At 35.8% G+C, this 24,128-nt stretch overlaps 1 protein-coding gene across 7 annotated transcripts in view; it reads right to left on the bottom strand.

Moving 5' to 3' along the window:
- Window positions 1–1,945: 1,945 nt before the first annotated feature.
- Window positions 1,946–24,128, bottom strand: part of ANKRD12 (ankyrin repeat domain 12) — a 135,662-nt gene continuing 113,479 nt past the window's right edge. For all 7 annotated transcript variants that reach the window (XM_019712593.2, XM_019712592.2, XM_074340361.1 and 4 more), the window contains 4 exons: window positions 20,676–20,774; window positions 17,571–17,714; window positions 5,513–5,608; window positions 1,946–4,816 (listed from right to left, as the gene is read on the bottom strand). In XM_019712593.2, coding sequence (XP_019568152.2) covers window positions 4,631–4,816; window positions 5,513–5,608; window positions 17,571–17,714; window positions 20,676–20,774 — 525 coding nt within the window. In that variant the 3' untranslated portion in view covers window positions 1,946–4,630. The remainder of the gene's footprint in view (window positions 4,817–5,512; window positions 5,609–17,570; window positions 17,715–20,675; window positions 20,775–24,128) is intronic.

Genomic DNA, 24,128 nt, shown 5'->3' with positions numbered 1-24,128 from the left:
TCATAGGTGTTGATAAATGTATAGTGGTTTAACCACAGCCACATAGTATTTCCATCAACCCAGAGCTTTCTTGTTTCCCTAATTTCTAATCCCTGTCAACTACTTAATTATCTGCTTTCCATCACGTGTCTTTTCTAGATTATATAAATGAAATTATACACTATGTAGTCTTTTGTGTCTGATTTTTCATTAATTATACTGATTTTTTAGATTCATCCATGTTGTTCCATGTATTAATTCATTTTTATTGCTGAGTCGTATTCCATTGTATGAATATACCAGTTTTATTCATTCATCAGTTGGATATTTGGGTTCATTCTAGTTTTGAGTTACTATGAATAAAGCTGCTATGAACAATGATATGTAAATTCTTACGTTAAGTTTTCCTTTTTTGGAGGTAAATATCTAGGAGTGGAAGTGCTGGGTCTTATGGTCAGTGTATTTGTTACGTAAGAAACTATCAAATGGATTTCCAAAATGGTGGCACCATTTTGCAATTTTACTGGCATTAGAAGAGTTTCAGTTGCTTCACACTCGCTAACACTTGGTATTATTTTTTTTGTTTAAGATTTTATTGGGGAACAGTGTGTACTTCCAGGACTTTCCTCCAAGTCAAGTTGTTATCCCTTCCCCTTCAGTCTCAGTTGTGGAAGGAGCAGCTCAGCTCCAGGTCTAGTTGCCGTTGCTAGTTGCAGGGGGCAGAGCCCACCATCCCTTGCGGGACTCGAGGAATTGAACTGGCAACCTTGTGGTTGAGAGCCCACTGGCCCATGTGGGAATCGAACCGGCAGCCCTCGGGAGTTAGGAGCACAGAGCTCCAACTGCCTGAGCCACCGGGCCGGCCCCAACACTTGGAATTTTAAATCTTAATTTTAGCCATTCTACTGGGTGTATAATAGTGTAACATTGTGGTTTTAATTTGCATTTCCCTAATGACTAAAGATGTTGAGCATTGTTTTGTTTTGCCGTTCATACATCTTCTTTAGTAAAATGTCTGCTAAAATTGTTTTTTGTCTTGAGTTGAAAAAATTTACTTTATGTAGTCTGGAATCAAGTATTTTATATGTTTTTAACTGATGTTTTCTCCCAGTGTGTGGCTTACATTTTCGTTTTCTTAACGGTGTCTGTCTTTTGAAGAACAAAAGTTTTCAAATTTAATGAAGTCTAATTTATCAACTTTTTTCTTTTATAGTTTGTACTTTTTAAATCCTAATTAAGAAATTATTGTCTAACTGAATGTCATTAAGACATGAAGAACATATGTTCATGAGAAATAGTCTGGTTTCCTTATATTTTTTTCTGATTTTTTTTTTTTGTTTTGTAACTTCTGTGGAGGTTTTGTACTTCCATTTTAGGTACAAAGGAGACTAGTCTCAAGAAACCACTAAGAAAATGAATTACATGATACTTTAACGAACCAAACTTCACACAAGCTTTTCCAAAGATTAGTAAGTATCTCTTATAACAATCTTTTTGCCTTAAATGTTTGAAAAGGATTTTTTTTTTAAATCATGAAAATGGTTTCTTTAAAAAAAAGATAAAACTATCTTGTGAATTTTCAATACGCAATTTCCTCTCTAAAAAATTTTGGGTTTTTATGTGTCATGATATCAGAGACAGAGTGAAAAATATTGCTCATTTGTTGGATAACTAAGAAAAACATATTTAGCACTGCACTCAATTTCTAGAATTAACTGTATAATTCTTAAGTCCATTAAAATGAGCTTCATGGGGTTTTTGCTTGAGATTTTTGCAGTTAAGAAGTTTTTAGTATGTCTAATAGTTAAAATTCATTTTTGAGACATCACTGAATAGACTTGAATTTGAAAGGCTGACTCTTCAGATGCTATTTGTTTCCCCCAAATGAATATTTCTGCAATTTTGCTAGTTGCCCAAGTAAACATCAATCATATGGAGTGAAAAAAAAAATTAGCACACATTTCACTCGTTTTTTCTATAAAAATATAACTCTTTATTAAATAACATGCACAAATATCAACTAGTCATTTATTAAACAGATATGATTTAGAACAAGACTTAAAGAAATACAAATCCTTAGGTACAATTTAGTCTCTTGTTCATGATATTTGAATAGTTAAAAAAAAATCACTGATTAAACTAACCATCCTTTATTTCTCTTTTAGAATCCTAAATCTCTTTAGGCATATACTTCACTGTAAGTTTATTCTAGCATTTCAGAGCTTCAGAGTATCTTTAACATCAGAAGCTCTTAACTACTTAAGTGTAAATTCTCACCGTGAAGGCATTCACTTTTCTTTTAAGCTATCTTGATTAGCTTTGAGTCATTTTACAAAGGAAATCTGCAGAAGCAGAATCATGGCAGAGAGGCTCCAGCAACTTGAGGTACCACTGAAGAGGGTGAGAACTAATTAGTGCTAAAAAGCTGGGATGACTAAATTACACCAGATTCCTGCTTGCTTACCTTTTCTCTTCTGCAGCTTTTTCTGCTTGGCCAAACTGTGATCTTCCCAACCCCTCCTCTCGGGTTGGACCATCAGAACAAAATGCTGCATAAACTTACCCCTCTCATTTTCTGTGACTTCACTGTGCAATAATCTGGTTTTTTATTTTTAGGCAAAAGTATAAAAATTTGCATTAAGTTTTTCATATTAAAAAGTATTGCTTTCATAAATTTGCTTTGAATGTTCCCAGCCTTAATAAACGTAACTTCAACAAAACCAGTGCTTCAAAATCTACCCTGCCTTTCTTGGCCCCATTTATCCAATAAAAAAGGCCAAAATCTCTCATCTAAATTTCTAAACACTACTACATCCCAACCTTTGTAATAAAGTCCTTGCACCGTGTATTTTTTACACGTGCTGCTTTATTGCGCATGCCAAGTACAATATGAATTAAAATATAAATTGACGTAGAAATTCAAAAATCCCTAAGCTTAATATGTACCTTTGCACTCAAAAACTTCAATTTTTACATTTGCTCCAATTTTTACATTCCAGTAGCTGGAATTTCCAACTTGAAAGCTGAATTTAAATCATTTTATTCCTCATATATTCTTTTTACTTTTCTCTATCAGAATAAAATATATTCAGTATTATTATTTTATAATTCTAGAAAGTATTATGGAAAGTTCTGTAAATTTTATCTCATATACGTAAAATCAATTTTACATATAACCTAATTTTCCTTTCAAAAATGTTTAATAAATTTAGCAGCAGGTTTCAGATCTGAAATTATTCCTGAATATTTCATCTATATCATGTTATAGGAGAAACTGGACTTTTTCTAAGTATATTGCTAATTATTTTAATTAAAAACAGCATACATACCAAATCTTAATTATAAAAATTCTGAAAATTATGTGTTTTGCTCTTGAGACAAGGAAAGAAATACAGCACATGAATGAATTTTTCATAAACATTGCAGAGTTCAATTGGCATATGCCTGTTTCTTTTACTTATTTTGATGATCAAATATCTTCTTTTTCATTTGAGTACTCAGTTTTTATTTTAAAAGTGCAAAGGTTATTAAGCTTAAAACGTTATATTTAAGCAATGTAAAAAACTTTTACAATGATTTAACATGACCAATAAAATTTATTAAACATATTTACATATATTCACAGATTCTTTCATACTTGAGTATTAAAATAGACATTTACAATTTCAGAATTTTCATTCAAAGGCATTTTTTGAGGGGCGAGGGAGAGAACAGGCTCTATTGTGAGATGAAAAAAGAGCTGTTTCTTTGTATGACTAATTCTAAATAATATGTGTAACATAGTAAGTCGTAGGTACAATACCAGGAGACCAGTATGAAACACCTTACACTACTTTCGGCATCACTTATGGAGAGTTAAATTATAGGAAGCATGCAATACAACTAAGTCACAATTTTTGCAATTATGATGATGAAAACAAGCTAACTCAAACACATACATGCCTTATTTAAGTTTTGCTACCTGAATACACTACTACTATACTCCATTCAAACTACAACTTTGGTCCAATAAAACATAGACAAAACAGTTTTACAATTATTTCTTTGTACATGTTTGACTACCAATCCCTTTGTATACATTCTGACCATTAATTACAAGATTTACATCTGCACAATATGTATAAAATAAGTTATTAAAAAGGAAGACAATATTAAAACTTTTGAAAAGAAAACTGTACAATTTACATATATAATAAACAGAAGAAATTTTGTGCCAAGTTTTTAATCCACATTAGAAACTATTTGGTAGGAACTGAACCTTTTAGTTTACTGATATATTTTCATAAAACTCAAAAGAGATTTGCATACTAGTGGTTATCTTGTTACTAAGAATGCTAACAACTTCCAGCGCCATTAGCAAATTCTCAACTTTTTCAATATCTACCACAGCCTGCCAACATGCTCCAATGCAAGTTACCTTTCACCAATATAAATAACAGTTTTCGGTTAGAAACTGTTTGGATTTAAGATCCAAAATAATTCTTTTCATTTTTTATAAAATGACAGTGTTTACTACATAACCAACTTTAGTTGAACTTTACTAAACAACTGTAAAGGCATAGTATCAGTATTTTTGTCAAAAGGCAGTATTCAACAGTGTAATACTCTTGAGCCTCATCACTTTAGGACACCGCAACAGAAGTAATGGCTGCTATATAGGAGTCAATTCAAAGTCATCATTAACATCAACAAGGGGAACATAAAACTCCTGGATTTCGTAAATGCTGATAGATTTATAGGTGGCAGGATCAAGTTCCTGGAGTTTGAGCTGCCATTCTAATCTCTGAACAGCATTTAAAGCTGCAGCTTCATGTTGTTGCCTCATTAAAAGACAGGTCTATTTAAAAGAAGAGAAGAGTTAATTATTCTATTAAATTTGCTTTGTTTAAAAATTAGTTTCATCCATAGTTTCTTTAGGGATTAACATAAATATATTAGGAGTATAAAAAGTTTACGAGTTACACATCCATTTCTGTTTTACCCTGTCTGTATATATACGCCAACCACCTGGGTCTGCAACTTAACACTCATCTTATCTTACAGACTTTAATTTGAAATTGTTGTTTCATATAATGAGATTTCAAATAATAAAATCATTTGATAATCAAAATCACAAAAACATTTGATAATCAAGTAATCAAAATCACGAAAGTCTAAGGAGAAGTGATTTGAAATTACTGAAAATCTAAAATCAAGTAATTTTCTTGACAGATTATTTGTAAATACATTCCTTCTCTTATTGTTTTCCGTTCTTTCACGTTAGAACTATAACCAAATGTGAATATTGGATGATAAGTATGAAGCGCCCCATTAGAAATTTCTTTTTCCGTGGTAGTTTCATCTTTTATACTACATTGGTCCTGAAAAATAAGACTTGTGGATTTTATTTTCCTTTATCTTCTAATTGTGGCCTGGCGTGAGGATTCATGACTAACCAGTATTTCTCTTCCGAATCATTCCTCTCTAATATAGCTGCAATATTGGTCATGAAGTGGGAAGCAACCATTTAAACAGAACTTCTCAACATACATACCTTTAATTTGTCAAATTTATCATCCACATCTTGTAACCAAGACATGAACTGTCTTGCATTAAAGCGATCCCTCACAGAAGTTTTACTGTCATCAGACTGAAAGAGAACATTAAAAGTAGCTGAATATCATAAAATACAATAACCCACTTAAAATCTACATGCCATTATGTATTTTATGGTATATTTAACTTTTTAAGGAATAATGGAAATATACTTTGAAAAGGATAAAAAATAATTTGAATATTTAAAAAATTTGATAAAGCATTTATTTCTATATTGAGTAGACAGATTTGTTATTAGAGTTCTTAGGATGCTGGGTTCAGTTAAGAATTAAATAGAATCCTACTACTCAGTGAGTCAGAGATATTTCTCAAAAAGGCATGTGATATGAGCTATTATGCCTGTGACATTCTTTTTAAAGTATAATTTATTTCGTATTTAATTTAATGTTATTACCATTAACATTAATGTAAGGAGAAAAAGTTATGGTGAGAGACAGGCCTTTGAGGCAGACATTTTTTCCAGGACTAACCAATATTTTAGAGTGCTCATAAAGAAACTCTATTATCAACTCTTAAGAGTACTAGTTTTGGAATTAAGAGACTATTGAACTGTCAGCTTTGTATCTTACTGTGTACTCTTGAACTAATTATGTACTCTCAATTTTCTATTCTGTAAAATGGGATAAAAATACCTCTTTTAATCTTGTTTTGAGAATTATGAGTCTCTTAATGCTTGGACAGATAGGGAGCACTCAAACCAAGAAACATTTGCTATAATTATTACTATTACTATTACTATCAGTGCTATCAAAGTGACATCCAGGTATCACATTTTTAGCCATTATCACTTCCTCCTTGGTCCTCAAGTAAGATGTTCTGACTACTTCACATTGTTTTGTTGAATCTTTTTTTATATTGCAAGTTTATTTTTAAAAGACAGAAGTAGGATAACAGAGTAGGCTAGTTTATGATCCAAGCTCATACTCAGGAAAGGCAGACTTTTTTAGTTCCTCAGAGGCTGTTCTCAAATGATACGCAACTCAGTCGAGAGATCTTTTACTCTAAAGCTAGCTGTAAAAGGATGTGTAACAGTTATAGTTTTCCTCAAGTGAATGACTATTCTGCCCTTTAAAATTATTAGGTGATTGTAGACTGATCTCTTTAGTCTCTGATTTTGGGATCATTCTGAGGGTTTCTTGGGAAAATTGAAATATTTTTGAAATTCTCTTTATAACCCATCTGGGGCCATAGATTCCTCAATTCTGCTGTATTTCATTCACTATCAATATGTTTTTATTAGTCTTTCATCAAAAATGTCTTAACGTCCTTGTACAGTGGCTTTCCATCTCTATTTCCAGCTCTGCTATGGGTTTTATTTTATTTTTATGTCTTTTGTTACTTCAATAAGTTTTAGGAGGAAGAAAAAATAAACAGGTGTGCCTACAAAACCATTCATTCTGAATTAGAAATCTACAGAGATTTTCCTTATAGCTTGATTTATATTGCTCTAAAATTGGTTCATTATTCTGTAAGTGCATGAAACAAAAAGACCTAACAATATCACATGGTCTAGCCCAGCCTTTAGCAAGATGATTAAACTGTTCATTTTAGTTTAAACCGTTCATTTCAGTTATTAAAAACCATTCATTCTTCCCTTTAAAATCTTTCAAGTTGGAAAGTATGGAAAGTCTTTTCCATTGTCTATTTCCTTAGCGTCAAATATTGTAGTTCTTTCTTAAGATCCAATTATTCATTTTAATAGCTTTTTTCAGTATATCTGAATGCTTTAATTTAAATAAAAGTTGGTAGCTTCAGAAAGGTTGAAATCTACTGATCTAGTTTAATTTCCTTTATTTTTACTGATGAGAAAAATAAAGGAAATTAAACTAGATCAGAAGAAGTAACCTTCTCTGTAATATACCCTACATCCTTTTGTGTTTCTACTTTGTCTGATTTAAAACAGCAATTCCTAGTCTTTTATTTTTGGGATAATCCTTCATTGTCTGTGTTTATACTTGTTATTTTGTTTTTAAATAATTTTTTATTTTTAATTACAGACGACATACGATATTATATTAGTTTCAAGTATACAACATAAATGATTAGACATTTACATAACTTGTGAAATGATAACCCTAATAAATCTAGTCCCCATCTGACACCATACATAATTATTACAATATTATTGACTATTATATTCCCTATGCTACACTTTACATCACTAGGATTATTTTCTAACAATCTGTACCTCTGAATCCCTTCTCCCTTTCACCCACCCCCCAACCCCACTCCCATCCCGCAACCATCAAAATGTTCTCAGTATCTATGACTTTGTTTCTGTTTTGTTTATTCTGTTTTTCAGATGCTACAAATAAGTGAAATCACATGGTATTTGTCTGTCTGACCTATTTCACTCAGTATAATAATACCCTCTAGGTCTACCCATGTTGTTGCAGTTGGCAAGATTTTATTCTTTTTTATGGCTGAGTAATGTTCCATTGTACATATGTATTGTTCATTCATTCATTAATTCATTCAAACTTTTACTTATTTAAGTGTGTTTTTCCAGGGCCCATCAGCTCCAAGTCAAGTAGTTGTTTCAATCTAGTTGTGGAGGGTGCAGCTCACAGTGGCCCATGTGGGGATCGAACTGGTAACCTTGTTTTTATTTTTATTTATTTATTTATTTATTTATTTATTTATTTATTAAATTTATTGGGGTGACAATCGTTAGTAAAATTACATAGATTTCAGGTGTACAATTCTGTATTACATCATCTATAAATCCCATTGTGTGTTCATCACCCAGAGTCAGTTTTCCTTCCATCACCATATATTCGATCCCCCTTACCCTCATCTCCCACCCCCACCCCCGCCCCCTTACCCTCTGGCAACCACTAAACTATTGTCTGTGTCTATGAGTTTCTGTTTCTCATTTGTTTGTCTTGTTCTTTTGTTGTTTTTGGTTTATATACCACATATCAGTGAAATCACATGGTTCTCTGCTTTTTCTGTCTGACTTGTTTCGCTCAGCATTACTCTCTCAAGATCCATCCATGTTGTCACAAATGTTCCTATATCATCTTTTCTTACTGCGAATAGTATTCCATTGTGTATATATACCACAACTTCTTTATCCATTCATCTATCGAAGGACATTTTGGTTGTTTCCATGTCTTGGCCACCGTAAACAAAGCTGCAATGAACATTGGAGCACACGTGTCTTTATCTCTAAATGTTTTCAGATTTTTGGGTAGATACCCAGGAGAGGGATTGCTGGGTCATATGGCAATTCTATTTGTAATTCTTTGAGGAACCTCCACACTGCCTTCCATAACGGCTGCACCAGTCTGCATTCCCACCAACAGTGTATGAGGGTTCCTTTTTCTCCACAGCCTCTCCAACATTTGTTATTATTTGTCTTGTTGATGATAGCCATTCTGACTGGGGTGAGGTGATATCTCATTGTGGTTTTGATTTGCATTTCTCTGATGATTAGTGATGTTGAGCATTTTTCATATGTCTATTTGCCATTTGTATGTCCTCTTTGGAGAAATGTCTCTTCAAGTCCTCTGCCCATTTTTCAATTGGGTTGTTTGTTTTTTGTTGTTGAGTTGCATGAGTTCCTTGTATATTCTGGATACTAGCCGCTTATCGGAGGCACTGTTTGCAAAAATCTTCTCCCATTCAGTTGGTGGCCTCTTTATTTTGTCAATGGTTTCTTTTGCTGTGCAGAAGCTTTTAAGTTTCATATAGTCCCATTTGTTTATTTTAGCTTTTACTTCCATTGCCTTTGGAGTCAAGTTCATAAAATGCTCTTTGAACCCAAGGTCCATAAGTTTAGTACCTATGTTTTCTTCTATGCAGTTTATTGTGTCAGGTCTTATGCTTAAGTCTTTGATCCATTTTGAATTAACTTTGGTACATGGTGACAAATAGCAGTCCAGTTTCATTCTTTTGCACGTGGCTATCCAATTCTCCCAGCACCATTTATTGAAGAGGCTGTCTTTGCTCCATTGTATGTTTTTAGCTTCTTTGTCAAAAATTATCTGTCCATATTTATGTGGTTTTATTTCTGGGTTCTCAATTCTATTCCATTGGTCTATGTGTCTGTTTTTCTGCCAATACCATGCTGTTTTGATTATTGTAGCCCTGTAGTACAAGCCAAAGTCAGGAAGTGTGATACCTCCATTATTGTTCTTTTTCTTAAGATTGCTTTGGCTATTCGGGGTCTTTTGTGGTTCCAAACAAATCTGATGATTTTTTGTTCTATTTCTTTAAAATATGCCATTGGGATTTTGATGGGGATTGCATTGAATCTGTATATTGCTTTGGGTAATATGGCCATTTTAACTATGTTGATTCTTCCAATCCATGAGCACGGAATGTCTTTCCATTTCTTTGTGTCTTCTTCAATTTCTTTCAAAAATGTCTTATAGTTTTCAGCATATAGGTCTTTCACATCCTTGGTTAAGTTTATTCCTAGGTATTTTATTCTTTTTGCTGCAATTGCAAAAGGAATTGTTTTTTGTATTTCTTTTTCTGAGATTTCATTGTTAGTATATAGGAATGCCATGGACTTTTGTGCGTTGATTTTGTAGCCGGCAACTTTACTGTATTCGTTGATTGTTTCTAATAGCTTTTTGGTGGAGTCTTTAGGGTTTTCTATATATAGCATCATGTCATCTGCAAAGAGTGATAATTTAACTTCTTCATTCCCAATTTGGATGCCTTTTATTTCTTTCTCTTGCCTGATTGCTCTGGCAAGGACTTCCAACACTATGTTGAAAAGCAGAGGTGATAGGGGACATCCCTGTCGTGTTCCTGAACGTAGAGCAAAGGGCTTCAGTTTTTCTCCATTAATTATGAGATTAGCAGAGGGCTTGTCATATATGGCCTTTATTATGTTAAGGTATTTTCCTTCTATACCCATTTTATTAAGTGTTTTAATCATAAATGGATGTTGTATCTTGTCAAATGCTTTTTCTGCATCAATTGATATAATCATATGATTTTTGTCCTTTATTTTGTTTATGTGATGTATCACATTGATGGATTTGATGTTGAACCATCCTTGTGCCCCGGGATGAACCCCACTTGGTCGTGATGAATAATCTTTTTAATGCATTGTTGTATTCGATTTGCTAGAATTTTATTTAGGATTTTTGCATCGGTATTCATTAGAGATATTGGTCTGTAGTTTTCTTTTTTGTGCTGTCCTTACCAGGTTTTGGTATCAGGGTAATGTTGGCCTCATAAAATGAGTTAGGGAGTACTGTCTCTTCTTCAATTTTTGGAAGAGTTTGTGCAGAATTGGTATTAGATCCTCTTTGAAGGTTTGGTAGAATTCACTAGTGAAGCCATCTGGTCCCGGACTTTTGCTTTTGGGAAGGTTTTGGATGACTGATTCAATTTCATTACTGGTGATCGGTCTGTTTAGATTTTCCAGTTCTTCATGGTTCAGCCTTGGAAGGCTATATGTTTCTAAGAACTTGTCCATTTCTTCTAGGTTGTTGAATTTGGTGGCATATAGTCCTTCATAGTATTCTTGGATGATCCTTTGTATTTCTGTGGTGTCCGTGATAACTTCCCCTTTTACGTTTCTGATTTTGTTAATCAGTGTCTTCTCTCTTTTTATCTTAGTAAGTCTAGCCAAGGGCTTGTCAATTTTGTTAATCTTTTCAAAGAACCAGCTCTTTGTCATACTAATTTTTTCTATTGTCTTTTTGTTCTCTATTTCATTTAGTTCTGCTCTAATTTTTGTTATTTCCTTTCTTCTGCTGACCTTGGGTTTTACTTGTTCTTCTTTTTCTAGTTCTTTAAGGTGTAACATGAGGTTATTTATTTGGGAGTTTTCTTGTTTCTTGAGATAGGCCTGTAATGAGATAAATTTCCCTCTTAAAACTGCTTTCGCTGCATCCCAAAAATTTTGGTAGGATGTATTTTCATTGTCATTTGTTTCTATGTATCTTCTGATCTCTCCTCTAATTTCTTCTTTGACCCAGTCCTTCTTTAAAAGTATGTTGTTTAATCTCCATGTATTTGTGTTTTTTTGCGCTTTCTTTTTACAGTTGATATCCAATTTCAAAGCCTTGTGATCAGAGAATATGCATGGTATGATTTCAATCTTCTTAAATTTGTTGAGACTGATTTTATGTCCCAATATATGGTCTATCCTTGAGAATGTTCCATGTACACTAGAAAAGAATGTATAGTCTGATGTTTTAGGATGAAGTGCTCTATAAATGTCAATTATGTCCATTTCATCTAATGTGTCATTTAGGGCTACTATTTCGTTATTTATTTTCTGTTTGGATGATCTATCCATAGCTGTCAATGATGTATTTAAGTCCCCTAGTATAATTGTGTTTTGGTCAATTTCTCCCTTTAGTTCTGTTAGTAGTTGCTTGGTATATTTCGTGCTCCCTGATTGGGGGCATAAATATTGATGACTGTTATGTCTTCTTGTTGTACAGTACCCTTCACCATTATGAAATGTCCATCTTTGTCTCTTGTTATCTTTTTCACCTTGAAGTCTGTTTCATCTGATATCATTATGGCTACACCTGATTTTCTCTGGGTACCATTTGCTTGGAGTGTCAATTTCCACCCTTTCACTTTCAGTCTATGCTTGTCCTTGTAGCTGAGATGTGTCTCTTGGAGACAGCATATGGTTGGGTTTAGTTTTTTGATCCAATCTGCTACTCTGTGCCTTTTTATTGGTGAGTTCAGTCCATTTACATTTAGGGTGATTATTGATATGTGAGGATTTCCTGTCATTCTATCTTTAGTTTTCTGGTAAGGCTGTGTCTCCATTGTTTCTTTGCCTTTTTGTTGTTGTCTATTATTTCTGTGTGGTGGTATTCTATGATGTTTCCCTCTGTTTCTTCTTTTATTTCAGTATATATTTCAATTCTGGATTTATTTTGAGTGGTTACCCTTAAGTTTATGTAAAAGAAAGTTTGATATTTAGAGTATTCCATTTTCTTCAGCACGCTTACTTTCTCCATTCCCATATTCCGGTTCATATTCAGGCCTTTACTCTCCCCCTTTTTGAGTTGTGGTTGCCACAAATTGTCCCTGTTGATGGTGGTCGAATAGCCTCCTTTAGTATTTCTTGTAGTGCAGGTCGTGTATTAGAAAATTCCCTCAGCTTCTGTATGTCTGGAAAGGTCTTTATTCCTCCTTCATATCTAAAGGATATCTTTGCTGGATATATTATTCTTGGCTCATGGTTTCTCTCTTTCAATAGTTTGAATATTTGGTTCCACCTTGTAGAGTTTCTGCTGAAAAATCTGATGATAATCTAATGGGCTTTCCTTTGTAAGTTACCGTCTTCTTTTCCCTGGCTGCCTTGAGGATTCTTTCTTTGTCGTTGATTTTAGACAGCTTCAATACAATGTGCCTTGGAGAAGGCCTGTTGGGATTGAGGTAACTAGGTGTTCTATTTGCTTCTTGGATTCGAGGGTCCAGTTCTGTCCACAAATTTGGGAAGTTCTCATCGACAATTTGTTTGAATATATTCTCTGTTCCCTTCTCTCTTTCTTCTCCTTCTGGTATGCCCATTATTCTTATATTGCTCTTTCTGATGGAGTCAGAAAGTTCTTGTAGAGTTCTTTCATTTCTTTTAAGTCTCAAGTCTCTTTCTTCTTCTATTTGTGTCATTTCCAGGTTTCTATCTTCGATGTCACTGATTCTTTCCTCCATCTGGTCAACTCTACTACCTAAGCTGGTTATTTCATTCTTAATTTCTTCTATTGAGTTCTTAATCTCCAGAAATTCTATTTGGTTCTGTTTTAAGATTTCAATCTCTTTCGTAAAATGCTCATGCTGTTCTTTGATTGAGTTTCTGAGTTCCTTTAACTGCCTATCTGTGTTTTCTTGTATCTCGTTGAGTTTTTCAGAACTGCAATCTTGAATTCTCTGTCATTTAAGTCACATATTTCTGTATCTTTAAGTGCCTTCTCTGGAGATTTTTCACTTTCTTTCTGAGCTATCTTGTTGCCTTGGTTATTCATGGCGATTACTGGTTTACTATTTCTCTTCCTAGACATCTACAGGAGTGACTTCTGCAACAGGTTGATAGAAAGCGGTCTTTCTTTTGTTTGCCAGTACTTGTTGGTAGAATGTTTTATTATTTCTCCAACTGCAACTTATTTTTCTTCTCCCACACAGTAGTGATATGTTTTCTCTGCACTATTCCAACTTCTCACACAATGGGGGGATTCCCTGGGAGACGGGCTTCTCCTCTGTTAATAGTTCGTCTAGGTCACAGGGTGCAGTGTTCCGGTGGGTATGCGGAGAGCTTTTGATGTTCCAAAGCTCTTCCAGCTCCTGATTCAGAGCCCGTATATTTCAGCAGTTCTGTTTACTCCTGCAGGGATCCGCCCAGATAGGTGGGGTCAGGGGCGGGGTGAGTTGTGAGAGGTGGCCCAGAGCAATGGCGGCGACCACCACCACAGCAGGTCCTGCTTCCACAGCTCTCTCCCCTTTGCTGGTACTAGTTGGGCTGTGAATTTGTGTTTGCAGTCCACCGTTCTCAAAACAGCAAATTTCCTGTTGTTTTGATCTGACACTGCTACTGTTTCGCTTCTAGCACCGGGCAGGTGGGGGCGGGGCGAGCTCTTGGAGGGGAGGGAGGGGGCGGCTAGTCTCAGTGCCTAGGGCTCCGTTTTCTGCTCGGCAGTGCAGGCTTAAACCACCGTTTTCAGCCTTTTTCCCTCAGTCTTTTCTCCGAGGTCTCTGCCGTGAGCGTTGGGTTCAGCCGTGTTATATGCTGTCCCCTCAGCCCTGTGGAGCCCTGGCGGAGCCCTAGCAGTCCGAGTTCTTCCCTCTCCCGCAGCTGCGGTAGTTCCGGGAAGCAGCGAGCTCGGAGCACTGAGCTAGGTCTGCGTCCTGCGCCCGCGCGGCTCCATCTCCGCGCACTTCTCCCTTTCCTCCTCCCTCCACTCGCGCGAATCTCCCACCTGTAGGTGATTTCAGTCGGTAGTGGGCCTCTTCCTCTTGCCTGTCTGCTGTGCAGGGAGTCCTTTGTGGAGTTTTTGTTGTTCGATTCTTTGTAAATTCCAGGGGGGCTTTACAGAGGCTCACCTCACGCCGCCATTTTTCCGGAAGAGGTATCGGTAACCTTGTTTTTAATAGCACCATACTCTAACCAACTGAGCTAACCAGCTGCCCCTACGTATCACTTCTTTACCCATTCATCTATTGATGGACACTTAGGTTGCTTCCATATCTTGGCTATTGTAAATAAAGCTGCAATGAAACATACGGGTGCACGTCTTTTTGAATTAGTGTTTTGGGTTTCTTTGGATAAATACCTGTAAATGGAATTACTGGGTCCTTTTTTGTCTAACAGCCTTTATTTTAAAGTCTATTTTGTCTGGCATAAGTATTGCTACTCCAGTTTTTTCTGTTTTTCGTTTCCATTTTTATGAAGTATCTTTTTCCATCCCTTTACTTTTAGTCTCTGTGTGTCTTGTGATCTGAAGTGAGTCCCTTGTAGGCAGCACATGTAAGGGTCTTGGCTGAGGCCAGATGCTGCTTGTTTGGGGTTTGCAAACTTTTTAGAGGTACTAGGAAAGTCTGCAGCATGAGCCAAGACAGTCTCTTTGTATGGAAAAGCCACTGGAAGCAGCTTGGGTGGGCCTATAAGTTGGGTGGGGCAGGGCCTCAGGAAGCCACCATGGCAAGGTAAATGATGTTAGCCACGTTGACGTAGATTCAGACATGGTGCCCACCTGTGTTTATACACTGGGAGTGGAGAGGGCTCAACAAGGGGACAATGGCTTCTGCCAGCACTTCTGTCTGTGAGAAAGCTGCCCCTCTAGCCCTAGCCCTGAAACCAGGCAATTCAGTTCCTCTCCGTATGGCCTTGGAACATTTTGAGCTGCTGTCCCTATCCTGGAGCTCAGAGCAAGTGAATGTGTCAGTGAGTAAGACTGTACACGGGCCCTTTAAGAGGAACACCAGGGACTCCAAAACAGCCCTTCGTCTCACTCAGCCCCAATCTCCACTGGTTTTCACAGCTAAAATTATGGGTACTTCTCCTTCTGGCACTGGAATTCTGGGCTGGGACCCCTTGCTCCTCAAGGGGGAATATCCGCAGCTGAGAAATCCCTCCTAATTTTTAACTGCCAGATGTGGGTGTGGGACTAGCTCGTTCTGTGTCACTGTCCCTCCTACCAGTTTCGAGGTGGCTTCTTCTGTATATCCTCAGTTATATAGGACTTCTGTTCAGGTAGACTTCTGGCAATATTCAGTGATGGTTGTTCTGTAGTTTAGTTGTAATTTTGAGGTGGTTGTGGGAGGAGAGCACAGTGTTTACCTATTCTACCATCCTGACCACCCATGTTTTATACTCTTTAATCATTATATGAGGTGTGATCAAACAATACAGCGAATGTTTTTTAAAAACTTATTAGAGTAAAAGACACATTGCCATTAATCTACCTCAAAATACTCCCCCTCGCTTCGAACACACTTATCCCATCATTCTTGCCACTTTCTGAAGCAGTTCTAGAAGTCCTCTTTCGTGAGTGTCTTTAGTTGCACTGTCGTGGCTGCCTTGATGTTGGGAACTGATTCAAAACATTTACCTTTCATGGTCGTTTTGACTTTGGGGAAGAGGCAGAAATTACTCGGTGCCAGATCTGGTGAATCAGGTGGATGAGGACACACTGTAATGTTTTCATCTGACAGAAACTGCTGTACCAGAAACGATGTGTGTGACACAGAGCCTTTCTGTCGTGATTACAAAATACGGTGAATGCTGCTGAGTGCCATATAATGGAAAGGCAGGGATCTTCAATACTGAGAGCAGTGTGTGATAAGTTTCAACTTGCTCGGTGCAGTCAATCGGGTGTGAGCTATGGTTGAGAGAAGGTGTGTTTTAAAGGGTGCCATAAGTTATCCTCCATCATGACAACGTTTTGTGTCACACATCACTTCCGGTACACGGCAATTTCTGTCAAAAAAAAAACACCATTATGGTGTGTCCTCATCCACCTTATTCACCGGATCTGGCACTGTGCGACTTCTGGCTCTTCCCCAAAGTCAAAATGATTCAGGACATCAAGGCAGCCATGACAGCACAACTAAAGACATTCATGAAAGAGGACTTCTAGAACTGCTTTAGAAAGTGGCAAGAACAATGGGATAAGTGTGTTCAAGATGAGGGGAAGTATTTTTTGGGGGGTTAATGGCAATATGTCTTTTACTGTAATAAATTTTTAAAAATTTAAATGTTCACCTCATTTTTAGTTTGCACCTCATCATATTCTCTTATGACCAATGAATTGCATTCCTGTTTAAGAAGAACAAAAAAATTCTGAGAACAGATATAACTGTATCTGAATTCATGTAATTTATATGGGGCAGTAAACTCTGTTCAAGATGTTAACTACAGTTTTTCACAATTATTGTAGGTCCTCGAGTAACACTGTATTGTTCTATGTGGTTTCATTGTAATGTTGAAGGGATGCCATAGGCACTTCACTCTTGTTTATGCCAATTAGCCTATGGTAACACTAGTTTCATTATGTCATTTTGTTTAAAATCACAGAACCTATTGACTATGTTACATAAGGACGTATGGTATATTAATTTATTCCAACAATACTCAAGATCAAAACAAAAGCCTGGGCCTATTTCAGCAATGTCACAACCTAAAAGTTCAATCTGCCTGTATTGTTTTCCAGCTTACAGCAGCTTTCCAGTTGCTTAGAGGCCAGAATTGAACGTATAAATATCCACTTTAGAAACAAATTACAAGTTACCTACAAGGGCACTATCTTAAACACGTATCTGTTTTGTAATATCCTAAACACAACTGCTTTTATAACATAAGGCTTTATATTATAATCATTATTAGACATACTATATTAGAGGACTTTATAAAATACAGAATCAGGTGATCTGGGAGTACTTTGATCTGAAGGATTTGTTTTTATCCTTTGAACTTTACTGCTCATTGACTTTAAGTTTCTTCTATAGAAACTGATTACAAAAACACCCAAGTTTTAAGAGCATTCTAACTGTATCAATGAGCCCTTTACCTGAGCATCCAGTGGCACACTGTAGACTTCTGCATCCAGTAAAACAGTGCACGCACTAAATGGCAGTGTTTGATTTGCCAATGTTCTTGCAGCTCTGTAATGAACTCGTAGAACTTCCTGTTCATTAGATACAATGAGTTTTTCCTAGTTGAACAAAGAATTAAAAGAAAATAAGTCAATTCTTCAAGCACTTGTTTTCAAATAAAAAATCACTTAAAATACGCTAAAGAACCTGAATCTCAGAGCAGTTTTTTCCATATAGTAAGCCTGAGAAATTTGACAACTCCTAGCATCCTAATCCTAAACATGTAAGTAAATTTTCTTTCTAAATTGGCAGTCTCTTTTTAAAAATTATCTTTTAAAGTATACAATGGTGACTTTTAGTATATTCACAAAGATGTTCAATCATCACCACAAATTCCAGAACATTTTCATCACTTCAAAAAAGGAACCTCAAACCCATCAGCAATCACTCCCCATTCCCCTTCTTTCCCTAGCAACAACTACTCTATTTTTTGTTTCTATGGATTTACTATTCTGAACATTTCATATAAATGGAATCACACAATATGTGGTTTTTTGTGACTGGCTTCTTTCATGTTGCATATTTTCAAGGTTCATCTGTATTGTAGCATGTATCAGTACATCATTCCTTTCTGTGGCTGAATTAACATTTCAGTGTATGAGTATATGAGTACATTTTATTTATCCATTCATCAGTTGATGGTCTTTTGGGTTATTTCCACCTTTGGGCTATCATGAATAATGCTATGAACATTCATGCTCAAGTTTTTGTTTAGATGTGTTTTTATTTCTCTTGAGTAAATAACCAGAAGTCGAACTGCTAGGTCATATGGTAATTCTATGTTGAACTATAAAACAGTTTGAGGAACCATCAAACTGTTTTCAATAGCAGTTGTTATCATTTTATATTGCCACCAATGTATAAGGGTTCCAGTTTTTTCACATCCTTTCCAACACTTGTTATCTTTTTTTTTTAGCCCCATCTGGATGGCTGGGACAATTCTAAGGATATGGTTGGTCTTCTCCCCACCATGTTCCCTATTCTTCCTTCATCTGACAAGGAAGGTGACTCTATCCACCTCCCATTGGAGAATGTGGCCACATTATTTCCAAATATGTACTGTTGTAGTTTTACTGTATTTATAATTTAGTGAAAAAAACAAAGGAACAGTCCTATTTAATCTCTTATAAATTCTTATGTGACAAATGATATTGCAAAGAGAAGAGGTAAGTCAACACCTATGATTTTTAATTTAAGTACAAGTTTAAGGTAAGACTTTAAGTGATAAATATCCCCAAACTTGATCAGACACTAAGAAAAAATAACTAGAAGTAAAAAACTTCCTAAAAAATAAGTTGGTTGTAGTCCTGCAGAGATCAAGAACAATAATCCAAAATCCCTTAACACCGTATGAAAAACAAATACACCGTTTAAAACAATGTCTTTTGAGAATGGGTTATGCGTGTCCCAAAGCACTGCTTCCACTTGGTTCTTGGGGAGGCTCTTGGGGTGATGGGCTCTGGTTGCAAGTTGTGTTCATTCATTTAGTGTATCATTCAAATATTATTTTCTATTGAAAAAATCATCCCAGAACAGTCATTCTTAACCTGGGTTCCTCATACTCACAAGAAACTTATGGACAGAATGCGGGGAGGGTCATCTGTGAACCCTAGACAGGAAAAAGTATGTCTTTATTTTTACTAACCTGCAACTGGCACTTCTTTTAATTATGAATGTAGGCCACAAGCCATAGCAATGTCAGAGAACTATCTATAACTTTGTCATCCATAGAAATCATAAATATTTTTCAATTTATATTATAGTGCTGCAGATACTGCCCCCAAATTTTTATACTAATTTCTTCTTTGAAATTCCAATAGCTATTAGACCTACTACTATATGACACATGATGGCAGTTTTTCTGTGTAGAGATAACTATGCAACATAGCTGGCCAACTATCAAGCAATTTTGCAGCTAATAGTTTATTTAGCCACCAAAATGGTAAAGTTGTTTCTTCTGATATTGGTCAGACATTTAAGATGCTTTCTAGTATTCTGCAATTCTAAATTTTTTGTTGGTCCATATGTGGAAGGATGTGAGTCATTTTCACGATGTTTAAGTTCCGCAAACTGCATATTTCAAATGACGATTCTTAACTGTCTGTGAAGGTGGCATGGCTTTTGTACATGCCTGACGGTTCAAACAGCTATTGATATATGTTAATATGACCTAATGTCTCACTGTTAACAAACTGCTCACTGCCATGGGTAATGCACAGTACTGTAAGTTCTGTATCAGTGCTTATTTGTTGTTCTTGTTATAATGCTTTAAATTTATTTTATTAATTGAAAAACATTATTCTGAGAAAAGGTTTTATATTTACCAGATTGTTACAGGGGTCCATGGTACAAAAAAAGATTAAGAACCTCTGCCTTAGGGAACCAATCATGTATGAATCTAAGAAACTGTATACAAAGTTTTGCTTGTATGCGTATGGGTACATCTCTGTAAAGAAGGATCATAGCTCGTATCCTATTTTCAGAAGTCCCTGACCCTCCCAAAAGATTAAAATTATGTTATATTTTTGTTAATCTAAGTGAAATAACTTTTATTTTCTATAAATAATCAGATAGGCTTTTTCCCCCCGGTCATTTCATGCTAAGACTAACCACCAGAAACTGGAATACTAAGGCAGACCTGTAAGATCAGTCAGGACAGCCTTTGTTAAGTTTTTCTGCACTAAAGTAGCTGGTACCAAGAAACAATTCGAAAATGTGGAAATCCAAATGTTCAACTAGGAATTCACTGGGATAGTTCTGCAAATTCAAGAAATGATAACAAGAAATTATTAGAGATTTTTATACATCAAAAATATACTCAACATGAATTGTAACATGGAAGCAGCTAACCTAAAACAGGCTTAAGAAGTCTCCATCTAATTGCATAAGCACAAGGTGGCAAACCATTTCCCAAAATGGTTCTAAATAAGGAAAATTCACTAATACAAAACTGCAGGCCATACTATTGCTACAATAGTTACTTTTAGCATAGCATAAATATAAATGTAAACGCTTCTTACCCTTTCAATACTGTGTTGCAAACGTAGTTTCATCCTTACAACTTCCTGTTGCCGAAAAAGCTCTTTAAGTGGATCTGACAGTGAAGGTGGTGGAGTAATCTAATAAAAAAAATACATAAGTAAAAGTATTAGGTTTATTTAAAATAATGGATGCTTATAAAATTAAACGCTTTTAGTGCATAACTTGATAAAAATGTAAATTCTAAAATTCTCTGTATTAAATAATATGGTAACAATTATACAACTGGTTGTTACTTCTCAATTTCAACTGTGAAACACAGCGGAGCATTCTAGCAAACCTGGATGTTTTAATTCTGAGACCACAGAAAATTTCAAAAAACAAATTAGAAGGACTAAGGAAGTTATTTATTAGACACATTTTAGAGCATCAGTGATAGCTCACAGACAGGGAGGGAAGAGTCACAAAAACAGAAAATCATCTAGCAAACAATACTAAAGATTAGAGCAGTCTGAGTGTATCAGTACAGTTAGGTGAAGACACGATCAAAATCAAACATTAAAGTGCTGAGTTTTACATTTAATGAATTGTCTTTTATAAAAATAGATGAAATATGTCCTGTACTAGATTTGTGATTCTTAAATTTCTTTATTACATATTACTTAGTCTACCCATACTCCAAAAAGCTATGGTCAGTTCATCTCTGATTGTTCTGGTGGACTGTGCTTTCTTGGAGACTAAGGAAGCTGAACCAATCTATGCATGCACTCTACCATTAATATAAAGAGACATTCAAGTATGGCAATAACTGTCTATGATCCCTGAATATTCTCCCTCCAGCCCTTGGAGTATCTATATTGTCCCACCTTCTCATCCTAGCTTGTAATTATTGTCAGCATATTATAGAGCAAAGTAAGATATCTTAGTATGTCTGGCACAGTACAGTAACTTAGTTGACTGTTCTGAAGGTGCAACAAATAGATACACGTGCTTCGTGATGTGGTACAACAGGAATTATACAATACCATATTTGAAAAGCAGCTGCCAAAGAATCAAACCTGGAGCTAATCAAGATTTTATATTTATAATCAGTACACAGTTTTCAGGAATTATGGGGGACTGAAAAATAATGTTAAATAACATAAGGATTCAATTAGTTGAATCAATGTGGAAAATACAAGACAAATAACTTATTGGGGCTGACCATTTTTCAATGAGCTGGCTAGTAACTGCAATAATACATTTGCTTGATTTCTATGTCCTGTAAACTTCTTTAAATTTAACAAGAAGAGTTAAGAGTAGAGTTTGGTGCTATTATTGTAGTTTTGCAAAGTCATACAGGCCTCCTTCAAGCAGCACAGAGGAAGAGTATATGTTCCTTTGAGACTGGGATGCCAGAGAAAGCTTCTTCCAGAGAAGCTTTTGACCCAGAGAATGCCTGAGTCCTAACTTAAAGGAAGAGTTAAGAGAAATGAGTTGTGGGGAAAAAAGAAAAGGAAAGGAGGGTGGGAGATAATTCCTAGAAGAGAGGGGGGTATGAGCAAATGCACAAAACAAAGAAACAGTATGGTGCCTGGAGGCAACTACAAGCAGGCTTGAGTTCCTGGAACATCACATTTGAGGGACATCAAAGAATGGTGGGATATGAGGCTAGAGAGATCAGCAGGGGCAAAGTAAAGGTTGTAGTCTATTTGGTAAACCAGCTTTTTAAAAACTATGTTCCACAGAACACTGGGTCCATAATGACGATTTACAGGAAATGGTTTCAAGAACAAGTTAGGGTTACCTTGTATATGCGTATATGTAGTACTTATTTGGGGTGTGTCCCAATTACCAAATTAAATTTTAATGATTCTGAGAAGTCCTGTAATGAACAAACCTATTCATTTTTAGATTAATGGTGTTTCCCAAACTTATTTGACCGTGAAACCTCAGCTCCCCTCCCTCCCCGCACCAAGGGATTTAATTAGCATGTGATGGAACAGATATTATGCATAACACATTAGGGTAAATGTTGTATGCGATGGGGAACCACTAAGAAGTCTTACAGCTCAACACTGTGTCCGGAGAATAGATGTTAGGGGAACAAGATTGTAGGCAAGGAATTAAGGAAGCAGACTGTTACATTGGTGTAAGATGGAGGAGGGAGTGGAGGGGATGGGGTATAAAAATAATGGGTGAGTGACTGACTCAGGATAAAAAAGAGGAAGCAGCAGAAGAGGACTTGTAGGTCCTTTAGCCTAAAGACTGGATGGCTCATACCAGAGAACACAGGAGGGGCGAAAAGAGAAGCAGGCTTTGGGGTAAGTTCAGTGCTGATACGTTGAGTTTGTAGAGCTTATGGACATTCAACTGGAGCTATCCAGTTAGCAAAAAAGAAGCTGAGGAGAGCGGTTTGAGCAGAACATATAAATTGGGGGAATCTTAGCATATAGTAATGTATATAGTAGTAAAATCACCAAAGGAATATATGGAAAACTGTCTGAAGAAACGTTCCCTTTGCTGCTTTCCTCATCTACCTTTAAGTAAATCATGCTTAGAAATTTTGTCTTTTAGTATCTGTGCATCCCATGAGTTTCTAGAATATACAATCTCTTGCCAGCTTTTCAGGGATGGATCCTTCGATCCTTTCTTCCTTCGATCCTTCCTTCCTTCTTCCCTCCCTCCCCTCTTTTTCTTGCTCTTTCTTAACCTCTGTAGGGTTTTTGTGTGTTGGTATCAGTGACCTCAGTAGGTACCAGGTAATGGCAAGTTTTTTTTCTTTGCCTCTCCCTGTTCATCTGATTTTGGGGAACTTGACCTGCAGTTTTATTTTTCCTGCCCTTGATTTCCTCTGGAAAAATGGCAGCATTCTGGTCAAATTATGAGAAAAATATTTGATACAATAATAAACAAACTGACTTTGGAGACATTTTACCACATTTCTAATGGGTTCTATAATCAGAGCACATAAATGTGAAGAGATAGCTTACATAAAATGGCAATTAGCTGACTGCGAGGAAACAAATGGATAAAATCATATTGGAAGGTAAGAAAAATAATGTAGCATCAAGGTGATTTTTGTTATTGAGATGTTTATCATTTTTTGAAACTAAGTTGTGAACGAATGAGTTTTAGGCTAATACAGTCAAAAGCAGAGCTTTTTAAGAGCAAAAGGTGGGGATTTGTATATTAGCTCCAGTAAATATGAACCTTAAAGTCATTGTGAGCTGGATAGAACGTTACCCCTTAAATCTGTACAACACTAACGGGCTATGGCATATACTATTTCAACCTGTTTTGAGGCAGGATAGGCATTATTGTTTTACAGACGTGAAAAATAAGGACCAGAGAATTATTCAAGATCACAGTTGGTTTGTAGCAAAATCTAGACAAACTCATGTAATGTTACTTGGAAATCCACTGCTTTTTCTACTATACTATGCTGTGTGTTTCTCTACTTTAATAATTCTCATTAAAACAAACAAACAAGCAAGCAAACAAAAAACTCCCCA

Source organism: Rhinolophus sinicus, linkage group LG09 (assembly GCF_036562045.2).
Source record: "Rhinolophus sinicus isolate RSC01 linkage group LG09, ASM3656204v1, whole genome shotgun sequence".
NCBI lineage: Eukaryota > Metazoa > Chordata > Mammalia > Chiroptera > Rhinolophidae > Rhinolophus > Rhinolophus sinicus.
Note: the sequence above shows the minus strand (reverse complement) of the source record. Positions and strands in the feature narration are given on the sequence as shown.